Consider the following 20,133-nt stretch of genomic DNA (forward strand, 5'->3'; position numbering starts at 1 on the left):
AACAAGAAGGTGCAAGGTAGAGGGAAGGGGGAGGACAACAAGAGAACGCAGAGGCGTTGTGATATGGACAATAGTGATGGCTTGACCTCCATGGCTGAGCAGCATGATGTGCTGAGGAATCTAAGCTGCCCAATACCAATATCTATCATGCAGCATGCATGAGGGCGATAAAATAATGATAAATTGCATGATCAGTATGGTGTCACAATTTAGGATGAGCCTCCTCTGCATTCACCGGTGGAAAACTCACCTTTAGTCCCGGTTGTATAGGCTCAAATCTCTCTAAGCTATCCGGGATAAATTTTTCGAGACAAAAGAGGGGGTCTTTAGTCCCGGGTCATCCACCCGGAACTAAAGGCCCCCTTTAGTACCAATTGGTGTTACCAACCACCAACCGGGACTAAAAAATTTTGAAAAAAAATAAAAAAAAGCCCCACGCTCGCCGGAGGGTCGCCCGGCCGATGCCGGTCTCCGCCTCCACCCACGCGGCCAGGCCGCCGCCGGCCCAGCCGCCACTCGCCCGTGCCCGCCTGCCTCTGCCCGTCGCCGCTGTACGCCTCCACCCGTCCGCCTCCGCACGCGCCCGTGCCGGCCTTCGCCTCCGCCTATGCCCGCGCCCACCCGCCTCCGCTCCCCCGCGCGCCCACCCACCTCCGCCCGCACCCACCCGCCTCCGCCCACCGCCGGTTGCCTCCGCTCCACCGGCGCCGCTCCCCACGCGCCGCCGGCCCGCGATATATGTCTTAGGAGATGCGATATATTATGTATATAGAAGAACCATCATATGCACTTGTAGGTCTTGCAAGTTAGAATAAAACATGACCATGGAGAACACAAGGCAAGGTTGAGACTAGATTGGTGGGAATATTAATATTAATGCAAATCCAGCAAAAATCTTATGAGACCTTAGGATGTACAGATAACTTCAGCTGGTCAGTGGATAAGGTGATGTCAAGGACAAGAGCTTCCTCGATTGGTGGAGAGCAACAACAATGCTGGAGCCGGTGAACAATTATGGTTTTGTGGAATAGAAGAGGCGGAGAGATGTGTACTGCTAGCATAATGAAGACAACAACGTGATCAAGATTTGAGGAATGTGATGATGAAACATGATCGAGCCTAAGTGGTTTGTGGTATTTGTCATCCTCGATTGTGCAAGGAAAACGAGAGGAGGAAAGGAAGGAGGAATATCACCGCCCTAGGACTTAGAGCGCGGTTGTTTTTTTTCTTTCAAAATCATTGAGCAAGCATGGGGAGTAGTTGACACGATTGTTTGTTTTGTATCTTTCTCTATACAGGCTTTCTACTCAACACAATAATACTAGGAAAAGTTGGCAAAAACTGCAACATAAGATCAGAATCAACTACTCAAGTTGTTCTTATTTTGTTACAAGTGAGCAATTTTAATTAGGCGTGCATATGCACACGTGGCATCGGAGTTCATTTGAAAAAAACAAATATACACATATGGCTTAATACTCTACATGTGTAGAGTAAGGCACCTAAGTATACTCAGTGATTTCAAGAGGATGAAAAACAAATCAAGAGGGACAAAGAAATATACTAAGCTGACACAGCATTTAAAAAAATTATATTGTATCAAATCTAGCCGCGCTATTATCGCAGGCCAACTTGCTAGTTTATATTCGAATCGAATGGCGGTTGACTTAAAGTCTTCTGTTAAGACGATACAAAATAAGAGGCAGCTTTTAGCAGCAAGTGCTCTGCAGTCTCCGGTTACTCTGCTACTGCAACATTTAGCTCTGCTTTTCTCATGGTATGTCGATGGTCCGTGGTGACCGTGCACCGTTTCTGTAGAAGCACTGATTGAAGAGATCCTGTTTCCCCACGCTAGAGGACGGAGACCTTGACCCGCTCGGCCGCGGAAGCCAACCACAGATGGTGATAGAAGTGCATGTCCTGATCAACAATGACATATCTACACGCCGTCCGCACTCCGCAGCCGACGCCGTCGCGCCCGCCGAGCAACCACGCAGACGTGGAGTGGAGCAAGATGGCCCCTTCCCCACGCTAGAGGACGGAGACCTTGACCAAGTTAGTAGCTCCCCTTCTTTTTGTATGAATCATGTTCATTCTCCTAGCAAAATAGTCATTAGCATTCGATCAGTTGACGAATCACGTTGTTTTTGGTTTGCCCACTAGTCTAGGGCTCGCCTGTTACTGCAGAGGCATGTGCTTGTAACTTGTCAGTATAAATCTGACAAAGAATTTAACTCGTAGTTCTTTTTACATAAGATGGGAAGTAATTAATCACTGATTCACAAGATAACACAAAGTAACTTACGTTTTTTAGTTAGGACGTACCTTGCATCTGATTTGAGCTGCATAAGAAATAACTAAGAGCCTGTTTGGATCCCTAGAGTTGAAACTCATTCCATGAATCATATTCTAGCAATTAGATTCCATAAGAAATGGATTCTGTAGAATTTGTTTCAATTGAATTTTCTTGTTTGGATGTACTGAGAAAGTTTTTCTTAGAATTAAATTCCAAATATTGTTTGGATGCATTATCTATACTTTATTATTATTATTAAAGTGAGGAATACTTCTGCCTACTTTTTTTTGTTTGGTCCAACTTCTATCAACGAGAGGTGGCCCTGATGTTTAATAATAGGTAAGATTAACGCATTGACAGGTGGGTCTAGCTTTCTTTCCCCATCTCCCCTTTCACCCGCCTGTGCCCGACGTCTGCTTCTTCACGCCCCCGTTGCGCCGCTGTCCGCCTCTCCCCGCTCGCCACGGCCGGCCACGCCGGAGCCGCCTCCTCGGCCCCGCCACGCCACCACGGCCCCGGCTGCATTGACAGATGGGTCCAGCTTTCTTTTCCCGTCTCCTCTTTCACCTGTCCGTGCCTGCCGTCCGCCTCTCCGCGCCGCCGTTGCACACCTGCCGGCTAATAAAGGGTTTCTCGGGTGAAGTGACCGGGTGATTAGGATCTGTTGGATTGAGTTAAACGAAATAAGGGGAAGCGCTCTAATACGAACGGTCCCTTGAGCTCTTTTCCGGCTAATAAAGCAAATTTTTGTACGTCGTTTCAAAAACCCGTAATCGAGTTGATTCGTGCCATAATATTCAGTAGTCGATAATGAGTCTGCTTATTATCGGGCTCTGAGGTCGCGTTGGACTGACTTTGGGTGACGGCGAACCGTTATCGGGCTCTGAGGTCCCCTTTTGCTTGACCTCTTATTACCAGATCTATATACGAACGGCTCCTCGCGGTCTTTTCCGGCTAGTATTTAGTCTTTACCTAGTATATATATATATATATATATATATATATATATATATATATATATATATATATCTTTATATATATATATATATATCTTTATCTATATATATAATATGAATATATATAATACTAGGATCGTGCCCGTGCGTTGCTACGGGCAACAAAATTTTTATATTGTAAAATATTGGATTCAACAGGATGATAAAAATATAAAACATGTATAAATATGAAATAAGTATATCATCCAAGATTGGATTTGTGAAATCTCTACTCCTAAAAAGACTAAAAGTAAGATAATTTTTTGGTCTTCTGGACGGTCATTTACTTCTCATGTTGCACATTATACAAATAACGAGTTGGATTGGTTGCGTGTTGCTGTGATGAGCTCTGTCCGCTTGAATTAATAATGCAAAACTGTTATTGTTTTATTGATGCTCTATGTATTCTATATAAATATTTTACAGCCCGTAGCATGACACATTTGAAAAGAAATTGCTTTTCTCACTTGGAGAATGACACATTTGATCATATCATTCTGCTGTTACACTATAATGGCATCTTTGTTTTCTATAATCCTGAGTTAGAAGAGGCCATTCTCGACGGGCGGGAGCCTCCTCCTGGAAGTGGAGGAGGAGGAGACGTTCAAAGTCAACCAGTTCGAGTTCGACTACACGTCGGATTCGACTTCGCCTCGGACTACTCCAACGTTCCGCTCAGGGGTCGGACACTCCCGACCCCAGGACTCAGGGTCGGGCGAGGCGGAGCTTCACTCGGGGTCGGGCGAGGCGGAGTTCCACCCTCAAGGGGTCGGGCGCATCCGACCCCGGGACCAAGAGGTCGGGCGCATCCGACCCCGGGACCAAGGGTCGGGCGAGGCGGAGTTCCACCCTCAAGGGGTCGGGCGCATCCGACCCCGGGACCAAGGGGTCGGGCGCAGCGGAGTTCCACCCTCAAGGGGTCGGGCGCATCCGACCCCGGGACCAAGGGGTCGGGCGAGGCGGAGTTCCACCCTGTCGGGCGCATTCGACCCCGGGACCAAGGGTCGGGCGCATCCGACCCCGAGACCCCGGGGTCGGGCGCAGCGGAGTTCCACCCTCAAGGGGTCGGGCGCATCCGACCCCGGGACCAAGGGGTCGGGCGCATCCAACCCCGGGACCAAGGGTCGGGCGAGGCGGAGTTCCACCCTCAAGGGTCGGGCGCATCCGACCCCGGGACCAAGGGGTCGGGCGCATCCGACCCCGGGACCAAGGGTCGGGCGAGGCGGAGTTCCACCCTCAAGGGTCGGGCGCATCCGACCCCGGGACCAAGGGGTCGGGCGCATCCGACCCCGGGACCAAGGGTCGGGTGAGGCGGAGTTCCACCCTCAAGGGTCGGGCGCATCCGACCCCGGGACCAAGGGGTCGGGCACATCCGACCCCGGGACCAAGGGTCGGGCGAGGCGGAGTTCCACCCTCAAGGGGTCGGGCGCATCCGACCCCGGGACCAAGGGTCGGGCGAGGCGGAGTTCCACCCTCAAGGGGTTGGGCGCATCCGACCCTGGGACCAAGGGTGTAGGGCGAAGGTGGGAAACGGCCGCAGGCCCCGGATCCGGACGGAGCGGCGGCGGGAAGTCGACGGAGGATGATGACGTCGATGTTGGAGGATGGCGGGAGGTCGTCGGTGGACATGGGGTGGAGGGCCGGACGGAGCGGCGGCGGCTAGATCCCCAGAGGGAGGGCGGCGGAGGAAGGGGAGGGGAACGAGGGAGCTGGGTGGAGGGCCGGTCGGAGCGGCGGCGTCTAAACTGACGTGTCACCTGGGTGGAGGGATTAGGATTGAAGCACCATAGAAGAATCGTCGTAGGCTGCAGTATTGGAAGTCTGGAACATCAAAATCTAATGAACATGTAGAGCATTAAAGCAAAAGGGAAAAACCAAGATATAAGTGACCTGCAAGTTGAAATCCTGCTTAAAAAAGAGAGAGATGGCGGCGCGGCTTCCGCCGGAGGGAGGGGCAGTGGCGCAGGGATGGGCGGCGACGGCTGGCTGCGCAGGAGGGTCGGCGGCGGCCTGCGCCGCAGGGAGGTGCGGCGGCGACGGGGCGGCGCAGGGAGGGGATTTTTACGCAGGGAGGGAGAGTTGGCGGCGCGGCATCCGACGCCAGGAGGGGCGGATGCGGCTCGCGGCGCGGCGGCGTCGACGCAGGCAGGGAGAGCTAGGGGCGCGGATGCGGCGCAGGGTGGGACGACGACGGATAGCAGCGCAGGGAGGGGTTGCGGCGGCGGCGGCTGGCGAAGCGGCGGCGGCGGCTGGCGAAGCGGCGGCGGCGTAGGGTGGGACGGCGACGGCTAGCGGCAACAGGGAGGGGCGCGGCGGCTGGCGACGCAGGGAGAAGGACGAAGGGAGGGAGATCTGGTGGCGCCGCGGAGGTGAGGAAAGGGAGGGGCGGCGGTGGATGGCGACGACAGGATGGCGACGGGCGACGGAGGAAGTGTTGGCGGCGGCAGCGGCTTCTGGCGCGACGGGCGACGGAGGAAGTGTTGGCGGCGGCAGCGGCTTCTGGCGCGACGGGTGATGGAGGAAGTGGCGGCGGCTTCTGGCGGCACGGAGGCGAGGAAAGGGAGGGGTGGGATGGCGACGGGCGACTGAGGGCAACGGACGGAGGAGGAAGCGCGTGCGCCGCAACTCACGGAATCTCCAGGTGAACGGTTCCGCGCGGAGGGTACTGGCAGCGGACGGCCCAAAATGTCTGGAGCGAGGGACATCGCGTCCCGTCCCAATGACGGACCGCGTTTTTGTGTCCACTTTGCTTTTTATATAGTAGAGATTAAATCAAGTAAAGCTTCTGCCTAATCTCTTTAATACTCCTTGGACCCACATGGCATAGCCTCTCCTCTCATTGGAGACGGAAAGGAAACAAATCAAATCAACACCCCTTCTTCCGGGGGTCCTGTTGCGACCCCAGGCCCGAGCACGTCGCCATTTTTTCCCGCACCATTCGATTTACCACAATCCGGCCTTCTGAAGCCTGTCAAAACTTGTCACGGGCGCATGTAATTTTTCAAAAAGGTCCTTCACCGTTTTCTTAATCGATTGTAGGTCCACGATAGTCCTTCAGCTAAAGTAAACACGCTCGTTTCTTTTGCGACCGATACCTTAGGACCTAAAGAAGAGAAAATTAAAAAATCACGTCAAATTTACCAAAAAAAAATGACCGCCATCGGTTTTCCGAAAACATCCCGCCGCCCTAGCCCTACGATACACGTTTGGAGCCCGATCGTGACCTTTCCCATTCTTCTCGTGATATTTAATTATTTCTCATTCTTACGGTTGGCACCTATTCAAAAGCTAAAAAGCCATCCTTACGGTTGCTCCTAAATATTTACCATCCTCAAACAAAAGAAGCAACAAAATTACCACTTTTGCTGACATGGCGTGCCACCTACTCATGCCAGCGTGGATCAGTCGTGGAAAATGACCACGCTGCCCCTACCCTCAACATGTTAACCATCTCATCCCCTCTCTCCTGCCACTGAAGCATGGGACCCGCCTGTAAATATCATCTTCAACCTCTTGCCATCATCTTTTTCCTCACTGCGACTCCTCCGCTCCGAGCTCCACCGACCCCGGAGCGCCACCTAAAGTTCATCCCTCTCTCCTGCCACTGACAGCTCGGCTACTGGTTTCACGTTTCGTCGATGACGTGACGACGTGCAAAAAGTTCGATTCCTGTTCGGTGAGCGCAAAACCGATGAAGCAACAACAGACGACCGAGGCAGAATTTTTAGTGGCATTTGTTTATTCAATCAGTCCGTTATTCCAGGGCTTGGATAAAATCGACGGGTCAACTGGGGAGAGAGGTTGCATTTTCATTTAGATCCAAAGCGTCTCAATTCTAAGTTTCGAGAGATCCGAAATCGGAAAGATGTCAGGTTCATCCCGCACGGCGGGGACGGCATGCAGGGCCAGGGACGGAGCCGTCGGAGGTCAGGTTCATCCTGCACGGCGGGGGCGGCAGGCAGGGCCCCCGGCCGCTGAAGATGTCCACGTGCCCGCGCTCGTAGTAGTCGTGGCCGGCGCCCATGAGGCCGCCCCACCTGGCCAGGTCCGTGATGTAGGAACTGCTTCCATGATCAATCACTTATTTTTTTCCCTACCTTTAATCTCTCAAAAAATAGGTGACAAATGCGCTGGAGAGGCAAATTTAGGTTCGAAGCATGCAGTTATATAAAGGGCAAAGAAAGGTAAGTGCTATGCAACATAGGACAGGAGGACTACTCAGTTGTTCATTGAGGTTAATGTTTCTAAAATTATTTCATGTTCATAGATCTGAAAAGCCTATGATGATGAAAGTGGCATATTTGTTCAGTGTTCTCAAAGATTTGCAACAATGAATCCTCAAAATGGAGGATTCATAGATTTGTGTTCATAGTTTTCTTGATATGAAGCTGAAAGCTTCAGTGGACTTGTTCTTTTGATAGATCTTAGTTAATTTGGTTATTTTTTTTCTTGCTACAAGGACAAATTAGCTTGATTTTGTAACGAACCTATGTGTTTAAGCATGCTAAGTATACAAATATATTAGTCTGATAATTGATTTCCTAATCATATATCTAGATTAACCTGATGTTGATGTGCTAATCATATATTGGTTATACATGTTTGTTGTTTTTTCCTGATTTTAATAAAATATGATTGAAGGCTAATCTCATCTTTGTTACTTTCTTTCAGATGCCTGGTTGTTAGTGTAATCCTAGCTGTGTTGGTTGTGTAGACGGAGTCAGCCTGTTAGAATTAGCCAGAATCGGAGTCTGTTAGAGTTAGCCAATTCTTTTGATTATGTTCAGGCAAGTTTGTGCCTGGTCTTTATAAGGCCAAGTTCGGCGGCCACTATTTTCTTCCCATATTTCTGTTTTGACTTATTGTAAAGTAAATTGGTGCAGCAACATAGAAGTATTTGCAGCTACGTATCATCGTCGTCCTTAAAATTAAATATAGAAGTATTTTCTCCTTTTATATTTATAGTGTACATTGGATTTTATCATCAACTAACCTTCCAGGGAGTATTTCTGATATTATTCTTTTCTTCTTCTGGCATATCATCAATTTGTACATTGGATTTTTAAAGGAGGGGTCAGAAAGGTTTCTGAAATGTCAATTCTTCTTTACCCTTTTACAAGGGTAGTCGATCGCATTTTTTGCTTCCTTGTACTGCATATACACAAATCCATATAAAATGCTGGGCCTATCATCAAATAAAATATCTGCTCTTCTCAATGATTATTCGGCACATCACTAATTGATTTCATTTCTCCCTGTCAGCAGATAGAAGCACCAAGCACTACCAACTAAGAGAAATGTCTCTGCATTCCACACACAAACCATATTGATCTTGTTTAAAATGATTACTTTCCTTTTTGACACTAAAAATTTTGAACAACTTATTTGACACGATATCTTAACTTTGGTTCCTTATTTGACACTACTATCTCTTTTTAGCATTAATGGTGTTAAGTGGGTGTTAAAATGACTATTTTGCCCCTTAGCAAGGCCGAAAGTCCAAAACTATATGCACAAGATCAAGGCAGTTTGCTATGCATATTTCATAAATAATGTGTGTGTATTTATAAAATGCTTTCTAGCAAGCAATTTAATTTTCAGAAAAAAAAATTTAGGGCCTGTCTGTTTTCCTCTAGATTATATAAGTTAGATTATGGTTCAAGGATAATAGGGTAAAAGACTATCATGGAATCACAAATAATCTGAAATAAACTAGTCTTGACTAGTTTATTTCAGATTATTTGTGATCCTAATGTGGTCCCAATGTGATTTTTTAATATAGTATCCTTCCCATAATCTAACTTATATAATCTGGGTGGATTATAATCTCAAACAAACACATCCTTAATAATTGGATCCGGCAACCGCGGCTGACGTCGCTCGTGAGCTGAAATGAATTGAACGAAAGAATCATCTTAATTAATTCTGAAGTTTGAACTACTGTCAAGATAAATATTACAAATGGAGGCTTTTGATTTGGACTTTGGAGTCCGATGCTGCTGATCCATGTACTCGAAGGTCATCAACGACAAGGAAGAGGAACTCTAGCTAGCCATACGAGCTGGTGCTGCTGAATCCGATGTCCTGCCGCCCCTCTGCAGCATTCTGGTCATCAACGACTAGCTCAGCAAGTCCGTGCAGGCTCAGCAGCAACTGGTGGTTGGGGCTGAAACTCATGGACGGCCACGCCGCCGGCACGAGCAACAGGTCTGCCTTGCCGCTCAGCATCTGCACTGCGCGCATTCCAAACCGCAGCGCTGGCTCAGGACTCGAGCACGCCAGCCCCACCAGGTAGCACCCGCCGCATGTTGCCCTCCTCAAGCTCGCTGCCCAGCCGAGCTGCAGGTCCACGGCATCGAGCACGCGGGCCTCACCATAGAGGCTCCACACCCATTCCCGTGCGTAGACCGGCCTCCGCGGCCACCCGCGGCCATCGTCGCCCTTGTGCCGCACGCTTCGCGCTTGGAGCCGCGACCGCTTCCGCACCATCCTCTCCGTCTATGTAGGACGTGATTGGTTGCTCCGGGCACGGGGAGTCAGGATGGAGGACCAGCCCAGCCTCACGGGAGGCAGGCTGAAACAGTGCACCCAGCTGTGTTTTATTGTGTTTGTTGTTGGTCTAGTATAAGACGGAATCGTGTTTGGTTGTATGTATGGATGAGAGTTTTGGGTGTATGTCACATGGGTCATGTGCACTTACCACCGTGCCATCACGGCTCGTGAGGGAATGTCGTTTTTGGGTGAATGGAGGAATTTGGGATGGAAGGGGTGGAGTGAATGAGGGGGTACAGGCATATGGTGCGGGGAGGGGAATCAATCACGCCCAAGTGCACGAGACGGTGCCGTAGCCGCCACCGCCGCCATTGTTTCCATCTAGGGATGCATACTCCACTTGGCTCGGGGGGATATAGCTCAGTTGGTAGAGCTCCGCTCTTGCAATTGAGTCGTTGTGATTACATGTTGGCTGTCTAATTGTCCAGACGATAATGATAATATGCGATTACAGGTTGGCTGTCTAATTGTCCAGACGATAACGATAATATCTTGTACGGCTCACCGGTCACCGTGGTTTCCATATAGGGATGGGTAGCGTCGTGGGGAGAACACGGGAATACGGGACGTAGGAGAAAGAGCCAGCCAGTTTTTTTTTTCACGGGATAAACCAACGTTAGGAGCTGATGTGGAGGGCATTTTCGACCATTCAATCAGGCTTATACGGGAACTTAACAGAATCATCCGACGGATTGGACGGAAGTGTCGAAAAGGGCAAGAAATTTAGATCGAGTATCAAATAAGTTAAAAATTTATAGTGTCAAAAAAGGAGTATCAAATAAGGAAGTTAAAAATTTATAGTGTCAAAAAAGGTAGCCTTTAACGATGTCACATAGAGAATTTTCTCAAACATATATCACTCAAATGCACATGCCAACTCTCAAGGAAAACTCACCCAAAAAAAGATTATTCATGTCAGTTGTGTGGCGTTCATATTCAAAACAACTGATATAGTACTGTAACCCATAAAAATTTAGTGGAATCCAGGTAAGAGCCAAATCTAACTGAGTACATTCTAATTCAAAAAAAAAAGGATCAAAGTGCAGCAGCACAAAAAGATTTGCAGCACCACAGAAGCATAAAAAATTCCAGATTGAGAACAGAATACAGAAACATTATCAATACAGCAGTATAGCGCAGGCAATAAACGATGGTACAATAGGCAGCCAGACATCCGCGCTGGCTCAAATTAAGCTAAAAAGGCAAGAGTAAATACTCCCTAGCAAGGACGGGAAACACATTCATAGCACAATGGCACTTAAACAAGGCTGTCAACAATTCAAGATTCCTCCAGAGACTATGCAGCCATCTAAAAAATCTTTCACTATGAGAAGACTGACCGGCAGATAATTATGTAGCATTCACTGATAAAAGTAGTAGCATAGTACCATAATCCAAAACTTGACAGCAAATAGCAACATCCAGGCAAAGCAAAACCCAAAGTTGACTCCCACAGTTCTTAACTATATAGAAAGTGCATTAGACAACTCCCGAAGAGTAGAACTCTTTACTCCAGCATCCTAAGCCTCTACTGTCTCAGTGGGGGCCTCAAGCATAAGACCCTTGGGCTTTGCCAGGAGGTCAGTGAACTCCTGGAACGGAGTCTTGGTGAACTTGGTCTCCCTCCAGAACTCAGGTGTAAGGAAACCGTAGGTCTTCATCAGGCAGTCAAAGGTTGCCTGCACATAACCAGATGAAACACTTACAAATGGCACCAAACAGGCATCAACAAGAGCAGATGAAATAAATTGTACAGGATAATTAATATATTCATATACAAAGACAAGCTGGGAATTCAGGATAAAGTTGAATTGCTTCTAATGAGTCAGGATTTCGAACTACAATGTAAATAGAAACACCCCATACAAATGTATCTTGAAACATAACAAACAGCTTAAAGTTAGTTTCACGTAACCTAGGGTGTCAATAAGCAAAAGATTGTGAGAAACAACAAAATGCTATTCAGCATGACCTATCTCCTAAAAAAAACCAAGGAACCAAGAAATGTCTAGCCTGCCTAAAATTTCAGCATGTACATGGAGTTATGGAATAGAACCATAATCTGAATTATATTAATCATAGATTCATAGCACCACAATGTCAAAATTGATCACACATTAGTGAGCATCTCCATAGACTACAAGCACTAAAACTGCTATACAAGCAACACATTCTGAACTAGCAAGTTTATAGATCCCTAGCCAATAACGTGACAGTACTTCTAACACATTGTAAACAACTAGTATATACATAAACCAAAGATCACATGCTAACAAAAAGCACACCAATCAACATTTTGCACTATTGAAGCATCAACACTGCTACGCATACTGGCCTATCAGAGCATCAATTACACAGTCCTAAGTAAAAGCATTGCAAAGGTCTCGAATCATACGAGCATTTATAGTACAATATGCAGATCTTATTGTAGTACCTTCACGAAGTTGCCGAGGGTCTTGGTGGAGCCACGGGACGAGGTGAAGACGTCTTCAATGCCAGCGAACTGCAGCACCTTCTTGGGCACGCGCGCAGCGACGATGCCGGAACCCCTGGGCGCGGGCACCATGCGCACGGTGACGGAGCCGCACTTGCCGGTGACCTTGCAGGGCACGGTGTGCGGCTGGCCAATCTTGTTGCCCCAGTACCCCCTCCTGACGGGCACGACGGAGAGCTTGGCGAGGATGATGGCGCCGCGGATGGCGGTGGCCACCTCCTTGGCGCACTTGACGCCGAGCCCGACGTGGCCGTCGTTGTCGCCGACAACGACGAAGGCCTTGAAGCGGGTGCGCTGCCCGGCGCGGGTCTGCTTCTGCACGGGCGTGATCTTCATGACCTCGTCCTTGAGCCCCGGGACGAGGGTCTCCACGATCTGGTGCTCCTTGACGGGGAGCGAGTGGAGGTAGATCTCCTCGATCTTGCTGAACTTGTTCTCCTTCACGAGGCGGCCGAGCTTGGTGACGGGAACCCACTTCTCCTCCTCCTGGCGCGGGCCGCGCCGGCCACCACGGCGCCCGCCACGGTCGCCGCGGCCACCGCGGCCGAAGCCCCGGCCGAACCCGCCGCGCTCGCCACCGCGCTCGCCACCGCGCTCGCCGCCGCGCTCCGCCATGATTGGGTGAAGGGTGGGGGTGGTGGGGGCTGCGGCGCTCCGGTGAGTGAGCGGGATGAGGGTTTGGAGGCTGCGGCGGCGCGAAGAGTGCACGAGCTGGAGGAGAGTAGCTATTTATCTGGAGGGGGTGGAGCTAGGGTTTGGAGGATACGGTGCGGTAAGGCCGTGGGCTGAGACATGGGCCAGAAATGGAGTTTAGAGGCCCGTTTATTGTCATGTAGTAGCTTTCGAGCTTGCGTGTCGCGTCGCGCCTGCTGCTGGACGGGCCGATAATAACCAGGCCTTAGAAGCAGGAATGCTGATGATGGGCCTCTCTCCTTCTTCATTCAGTCGCCACACGCCCACGGACCCGGAGCCCCGGGAAGCAAGTTGTGGCTGCTGTTGAATTTAAACAGAAAAAAAACATAGGCCCCTGGATTTTCCCGGTGCGGCGCCGTTTTGATTTCCTCGAACAAAAAAAATAGTTGGAGGAGAAGGCCGTTATGATCCTATCGATCACTTGGATGATAATTGGTTGGATCTATCATCATCTGGTACCAGTTAGCTCTATAAATAGAGGGCCACGACCTCTATTGAGAGCACGCATCAGCCAAACCGTCTCCAACCATCTTGTTCCTTCTCCGATCATCTTGTTTATCATCGTCCTCCTCGACCATGAAGCTTTTCGCCGCCGCCTGCTTCGTCCTCCTCCTCCTCAATTGTAAGCAATCAGCATTATCTCATCTCTGATGTTACACTAGTGAGTATATATTCCATTATTAACTCATGCATGTGTTGCATCGTACGTGTGCTGTCCTAGGCCGTGTGGCGGAGTCCCGGCGGCACCGTCATCACCATAGCCCCAAGGCGGCCTATCGGACGCACAAGCTGTTCGTGTTCGGGGACGACTTCGCCGACGACGGCAACGGCGACTCGGACTCCGTCGCGTGGCACCAACCGTTCGGCATGTCGGACACGGCCCACGGCAGGAAGCCGACCGGCCGCTTCTCCGACGGCCTGGTGCAGTCGGACTTCCTGGCCAAGATCATGGGCCACAGCGAGTCCCCTCCGCCCTACACGGGCGACGACTGGGACAACGGCATCGACGCGTCCGGCTTGAACTTCGCCGTCGCCGGCGCCGCCGCGCTGGATGTGCCGGGGGGCGTGCTCAACATCAGCGCGCAGGTCCAGCAGCTCAGGAACCTGGTCAGGGACGGCCTGGTCGACGACCGCGACTTCAAGGAGTCGGTGGCGCTCGTCGCCTACTCCGGCAATGACTACACCAGCCAGGACGTTCGTGATGAGCCGATCCAACATCATTCGATCTCATCTAATCATTTATTATATATACAAGGACTAGATCTCATATGTGTATCTATGCCATATACAGAACTTGGACGATCAGGTGGCGAAGGTGGTGGATGAGCTTGCGAGCGTGGTGTCGCAGCTGCAGGACCTGGGCGTGACTAAGGTGCTGGTGAACACGGTGCCCCCGTTCGGGTGCTCGCCGTGGCTGGCCAGGCTCTCCGACTACAGCTCGTGCGACGGCGACGGCAACGCGAACTCCGACAAGCACAACGCGGCGCTCCGGGACCGGCTGGGCGGCGAGGAGGACGTGATGCTGCTGGACGTGAACAGCATCGTGACGGACCTGGTGGCGCCCAAGGAGGGCTCGGCGCTGTACGCGGGGAAGTTCACGGAGCTCCTCCGCCCCTGCTGCGAGGGCACCGGCGACGGCGGCTACTGCGGCCTCGACGGCGGCTACTCGCTCTGCGACCACCCGGAGGAGTACTTCTACTGGGACCTCGTGCACCCCACGCACGCCGGGTGGAGGGCCGTCATGCAGCTGCTCCAGGGGCCCATCATGGCGTTCCTCGGCATCTCCAACCTCGAGCACCTTTGATCGGCCCATCGATCATTTCCCTCCATGGAATAATATACAATAATAATGGACGAAGACTAGCTAGTTTGGATTTGGTAGTTAGTTAGTTTGGAATAATTCTTCGTCCATGCTTTGCATTTGGTTAGTTAGCTAGATAATACATCTTACTCCAGGTTTGGAATCCGGCCATCTGTGCTGCTGCCTGCTTCTGCTAGATTATTGGCTTGTTAATCGAGCACACATATGCAGCTGCCTTTTTGTCTTTGAGATGGGGATATATACTGTATTTCATCATATGAAAATGGATTTTCTATATATATCTCGTCCAAACCTCGAACTGCATGTTGCTTAAGTTACCTCTGTATTCACTTCATTTGTTTAATTTTTAGAAATATATGCAGGAACTGGACCTAGTACACAAAGCTAAACAAAAGGTTTTTGTTTTGTTGCTGTTTTTTAAATGAAGCTAGGAGCATCTCCAGCAATCTCCCTTTACCCAATCCAACTAATATGTTGGGAGAGTTGATAAGAAAATAGTGTTCCAGCAGTCTCCATTTACCTTTCTTCTTTTCCAATAATTATTGGGACAACCCAATAATTCATCCCAACTCTCTATAAATAAAGGAGGAGTTCTGACTCTCTCGATAGTTGGATTGGGATGAGATTATTGGGAGACTGCAAAAGTAAATCTCCCAATAATGATAAAAGTGATATTGAAATATCCATATTTAGTTAATTATTAAAAAATATTTATTAGGAGATTGTTGGAGATGCTATAAGGTAGGTTTAATAACAGTACAATAGCAAGATCTCGTTCGGTTGCATTCAAAGGATCACTCTGTTAACGAGTTGCAGGATCCTGGTGGGTATAGCTTTTTTCTGTTTCCTGTTTTCACCATCGTAACTAGCGCAAAAAGCTTAGACGGTCCATTGATTCAACTGGACTCTACAACTACCTCTTTCTGGGCTGTGCGTCTCATGTCTTTTGTTGGGCTGCAAGACCCATGTTATGGTTGGGCCTTCATTCCTCGACGGACAGCGGACGCAACACACGGCAACACAGAGCTTGTCGATGCGCGATGATCTACTTACTGCACGACCGCCATGGCGAACCGAGTCATCGACTGTGTGCCCGTGTCGTGCTTGAGTAGCTGCATCCACCCAGCGTCCACACCTGACGAGTGAACGACTCACGAACTGGCACCTCAGCGTCGAGCGTGACAATCTGCCGCTGACAGCATCCGTCGTCTGTCACGGAGGGACGCTTCTTCGCTTGCAGTGACAACGGCATTTCTGCTTCAGGATTCATGCCAAGAGCAATGGGTAGCTCCACTTTAATTCTAAGCCAACAAGATAGGCAACCAAATTTCACAAGATTACATTACATTCCAAGGCAGGCATGCAAGTGTTCCGCAGAACGCGATTGGAGAGGTACTAGTTCTCAGTTCTCACAATCCACACCATGCCAAATTACCAGCACAGAAACACACGACAAGCAGATCGCCGGAGCTCGCACGATTTCCTCCGTCCGACCAGCGAGCTACTAAATCCGCCGCCTACGCCTTCACGGGGAGGGGCACGACTTTGACCTGATCCAGCACGGGGCCGCAGAGCGAAACGCCGTCGCTGGCCTTGGTGTGGTAGTAGGAGCTGTAGAAGGTGAGCCGGGTCCTGACGCCGCTCGCCACGAACCTGAACCCCGCCGCCTTGAACGCGCCCTTCCCGGCGGACTCGAACGGCACCTTCTGCGTCACGTTGCCGGCGAACGCCTCCACCAGCATGGACCCGTGGCAGCCGTTCTTGGCGTCGCCGACGGCGAAGGACAGGTTGTAGGCGCGGTTGGGGACCGTGCGGATCACCTGCGCGATGGCGCTCTCGCGTCCCGCCACCAGCTCCACGGCGTACTGCCCCTCGGGGACCGAGAAGTGCGCCGCGTCGATGAACCGCACCGCCTTAAGCGACTCGATGATCCATCCCGGGAGCGGCGACGTCGTGTCCTTCTGCTTCGGCGGCAGGAGGACGCCCACCGACGAGTTCTTGAACACCTGCGGCCCGATCTCGAAGCCGGCGTTCTTGATCAGGTTGTCTGCAAAAAAAAAAATGCCATTATCAAGCACGGGATCATGGGGGCTTCATTGTTCAGATATTATCTGCAGAGGCATTCGTTCCTGAAAGAGAAGAAGATCCATTCCGGTTACCTTTGGTCGGGTACGGCGTGGGCAGCTCCTTGATGGCGACGGCGTCGAGCAGCGGGCCGCACGCGGGGTCCTCCTGGACGCCGGGGTTGGCGAAGGTGACCTGCGCGACAGGGGAGGAGGCGCGGAAGCCCCAGGCCCAGGTGTCGGCGGAGGCGCCGCTGTAGAGCGTGCGGACGGCGACGTCGGCGGGGGCCGAGAGCGACGGCGCCACCGCGATGCGGAGGTTCTCGTCCTGCGCGCACGTACGCGTGGCCGCGAACGTGAGCGCGTAGAGCGCGCCGGGGCGCACCGTCACGTTCTGCGACGCCGACGCGCGGCTGCCGAGGCGGAGCGCGTGCACGCCATGCGGCACCGCGAAGAACATGCCCCCGGGCTGCGGCCCGCCGGAGACGTACTCGACGTGGCCGCGCAGCGTCCACCCCGGCAGCGAGTGGCGGCCCACGATGAGGGTCTTGTTCAGCTTCCTCGGCGCCGTCTCGAAGTTGCCATTGATGAGCAGGCCTGGGCCAGCACGCAAACGTGAACAAAAAAAAATTCAGATCTTTCGCTAGTTCTTCTACACTCGCAAAAACTATTTCTTCTAATCTTCCAAAATAATCACAACATTTTGGGACGATGCAAGAACAGAAAAACCAAATGAGAACTGACGGATAGAGAAAGGTAACAGATGATGAATTAAAATGTAGTACTCCTAGAACAGTTTGCTCTCCTGCACAGTTATCTGTAAAGGTAAGCTGGAGGTTTTGTGCCTGGAAATATTAAAACCTGCTTGCAAGTATAGAACAGTGAAAGAACTAGAAACACAAACTGAAATGGAGCAATAACTTCAGCCCATTCTCTGCTTCCTCTTAATAGATCAAACCTATACAATCCTAAGCGTACTGCATTTTCAGCACGGAATGCAGATCTAAAAGAATCGAGACAATGGCGGCGACAGGAACGAGATGGATAAGCGTAGTGAGATGAGACGGCATCAGGCGGTGCTGTTTACCTTCAGCGTCTTGAGCATGGCGAGGCGCAGGAGCTGGGGGCGGAGCACTGACTGCGAGTGTGGCAACAGCGGCGGAGGAGGACGACGAGGAGGAGACGGAGAGGACCAGCAGCAGCAGCATTCCCCATGGAAGCTCCATTGCTCGCTTCTGCTCTCTTCCGCTTCGCTTTGGCTTCTTCCAATGAAGCTGCCCCTTCCTTTAACAAAAGGAGCGGACAACTTCACTGGAAAACCTACTTTGTTCGCATATTTGCAGATGCACCCGGGTTCATTATATGCCATGGGTAATAGGAAAAAGAAGCTGTGTGGAATTTGGATACCGGCTAACTGGAGTTAAATGGACCAGCTAATTGACCAGCTTGCATTGACCAGATACCAATGTATTAACTAACAGCTACTCCACAGTGTAGTACTCATGGATTGCAAAAACTGAAATAGACGTGAGCATGAACTGAAAATCATCCATCGCTGCCTCTTCTCCCTCTCCCCGGTCAAATCTTGACTGTACCACAGCGAGGGTATAACAGATAATTACCTTTCAAAAAAGCACAATCCAGGATCCGAACAACCCATGCTTTTACTAGTAGTAGCCAACCTTTTATTAGCTGTGATTTTCAGTCAGCGTTTTATTAGGTCAGGTAGACTGAAAAAACTTCCGTCCTGCTGGTTTGTTCAAGGTTAAAAAAAACCTTAAAGACTAAGAAAGTCGAGCGTTATAAATCTGTAAAACGCTAAGGTGTTGCAGCTGCTAAAAACTGACGTGAATAATGAATTCTTGAAATCAAGAGCGGGTTTCTAAATGTCAAGAAGGTGGAGGGCCCAAAGGCAGTTACCATGGCACAGTGCTCGCAATTTTCCGTCGTCCTGCGGAGACTGCAGAGGACATTTACCGCCACCGCGCCACCCGGCCTACACCGCGAGGACACGACCGGAGAAGGGAGCGGTGGTGCTCGGCACTGTCCCTCAATAAATCGGAGTAATCTTCACCGGCCCGTACCGCAACCGGCCACCACCACCACCTTGGCCATGCACGAGTGAAGGGTGAAAGACTTGAAAGCAAGCAACAAGACCAGCTTGAAACCAAAGGCACGCAGATTTCACGACCAGAATTTACTTGTAGCTGTTTGGATCTTTCTGCTAAAGTTTAGTTTGGTTCACATTCAATATTTAGATGCTAATTAGGAGAATAAAATATAAACTAATTCATCCATTAAATCTAATTAATCTATGATTAGCTCTGCCTAAAAAGACAAGGAGCGGTAGAAAATGCACTTGACGAGATGTGCGGCGATGGTGTTCGGTCGATCGATCGTGTCGGCGTCGTGCGCTACGGATTTACCTGCACATGATGACGTGCGGTAACACGGCCGGGCCACCGGCCACGGGTTGCGACGGTGCAGAGGCCGAACGGGCTGGTACGTGGATTCGGGATCATCTCCTGTCCAGGACCAGCAGCGATGAAGAAGCTAGTAGCGCCTACTAGCAGCTAACCGCGTCGACGTGCACGGCTGCAGTACGCCGTCCGTCGTGCAGGACACAAATGCTGTTACTGTGTGCTATAGCCCCAAGCTCTGCCTGGTTTCCCGCCATCTTTCCTGACGACGTCCTTGCTGCATCGGATGCTCCCCGAGTAGGCGCTGCGCGGTGCGGTGCAGGAAAGGCGCGGCGGTAGGGTAGGGTGGGGTCGCGTCGAGCGGCAGGCCGGCTGCATGCGTTCCCATTGGGTAGCAGCCATACTTGATGAGCGGGCAGATGCGGCGGTGCGACCAGTGAGTGGGCCACCACCGGTCCATCCATGATCCATGGAGAATCATCAGAAAAGGACACGGCACGCGCAGCGGGAACAGGGGTCGTCGCCGGTCAGGCACGTTGTCCGCGGCAGGGCGGTGTCGGCCTCGGCCCTCCCTCCTCTCCTCCTCCTGCCGCGGCGCGCGGCCCGGCGCGCATGGGCGCCCTGCCGTCATCGCGCGGCCCGGCGCGCATGGGCGGTCGCACCCGTACCATGTGACCTTCGCCCCTTCCGCCCGTCGCCTCGCCGGCCGGCCGCGGCCCTCGGTTCCTCCATTACTCGCTCCACCTCCCACACGACAAACTCCGCGGCGGATTAATTGCTCTCGGCGCCATTGTCAAA

General features: G+C 51.1%; 3 protein-coding genes across 3 annotated transcripts; 1 reads left to right on the forward strand and 2 right to left on the reverse strand.

Moving 5' to 3' along the window:
- Positions 1-11,179: 11,179 nt before the first annotated feature.
- On the reverse strand, positions 11,180-13,053 carry LOC117839488 (uncharacterized). Its single transcript, XM_034719827.2, has 2 exons — positions 12,278-13,053; positions 11,180-11,522 (listed from the first exon to the last, which is right to left on the reverse strand). Exons 1-2 carry the CDS (start codon positions 12,950-12,952, stop codon positions 11,364-11,366), a joined length of 834 nt encoding a protein of 277 aa, XP_034575718.1. The 5' UTR covers positions 12,953-13,053; the 3' UTR covers positions 11,180-11,363.
- Positions 13,054-13,356: 303 nt separating this feature from the next.
- On the forward strand, positions 13,357-15,143 carry LOC117840632 (GDSL esterase/lipase At5g03600). Its single transcript, XM_034721148.2, has 3 exons — positions 13,357-13,652; positions 13,752-14,224; positions 14,322-15,143. Exons 1-3 carry the CDS (start codon positions 13,607-13,609, stop codon positions 14,832-14,834), a joined length of 1,032 nt encoding a protein of 343 aa, XP_034577039.1. The 5' UTR covers positions 13,357-13,606; the 3' UTR covers positions 14,835-15,143.
- Positions 15,144-16,117: 974 nt separating this feature from the next.
- Positions 16,118-18,252, reverse strand: LOC117835129 (protein TEEBE). The gene is made up of 3 exons (XM_034714502.2): positions 18,003-18,252; positions 17,012-17,512; positions 16,118-16,899 (listed from the first exon to the last, which is right to left on the reverse strand). Exons 1-3 carry the CDS (start codon positions 18,139-18,141, stop codon positions 16,370-16,372), a joined length of 1,170 nt encoding a protein of 389 aa, XP_034570393.1. The 5' UTR covers positions 18,142-18,252; the 3' UTR covers positions 16,118-16,369.
- Positions 18,253-20,133: the final 1,881 nt, after the last annotated feature.

This window comes from Setaria viridis, chromosome 9 (genome assembly GCF_005286985.2).
Source record: "Setaria viridis chromosome 9, Setaria_viridis_v4.0, whole genome shotgun sequence".
In the NCBI taxonomy this organism is placed as follows: Eukaryota; Viridiplantae; Streptophyta; class Magnoliopsida; order Poales; family Poaceae; genus Setaria; species Setaria viridis.

Excerpts from the sequence above, each read along its gene's own strand:
- LOC117839488 (XM_034719827.2), bottom strand. The coding sequence starts at position 12,952 with ATGGCGGAGCGCGGCGGCGAGCGCGGTGGCGAGCGCGGTGGCGAGCGC. Across the intron at positions 11,523-12,277 it reads CCCTCGGCAACTTCGTGAAG|GCAACCTTTGACTGCCTGAT; the intron begins GTACTACAATAA and ends GGTTATGTGCAG.
- LOC117840632 (XM_034721148.2), top strand. The coding sequence starts at position 13,607 with ATGAAGCTTTTCGCCGCCGCCTGCTTCGTCCTCCTCCTCCTCAATT. Across the intron at positions 13,653-13,751 it reads CGTCCTCCTCCTCCTCAATT|GCCGTGTGGCGGAGTCCCGG; the intron begins GTAAGCAATCAG and ends GTGCTGTCCTAG. Across the intron at positions 14,225-14,321 it reads ATGACTACACCAGCCAGGAC|AACTTGGACGATCAGGTGGC; the intron begins GTTCGTGATGAG and ends TGCCATATACAG.
- LOC117835129 (XM_034714502.2), bottom strand. The coding sequence starts at position 18,141 with ATGGAGCTTCCATGGGGAATGCTGCTGCTGCTGGTCCTCTCCGTCTCC. Across the intron at positions 17,513-18,002 it reads CCATGCTCAAGACGCTGAAG|GCCTGCTCATCAATGGCAAC; the intron begins GTAAACAGCACC and ends GTGCTGGCCCAG. Across the intron at positions 16,900-17,011 it reads CACGCCGTACCCGACCAAAG|ACAACCTGATCAAGAACGCC; the intron begins GTAACCGGAATG and ends TTTTTTTTGCAG.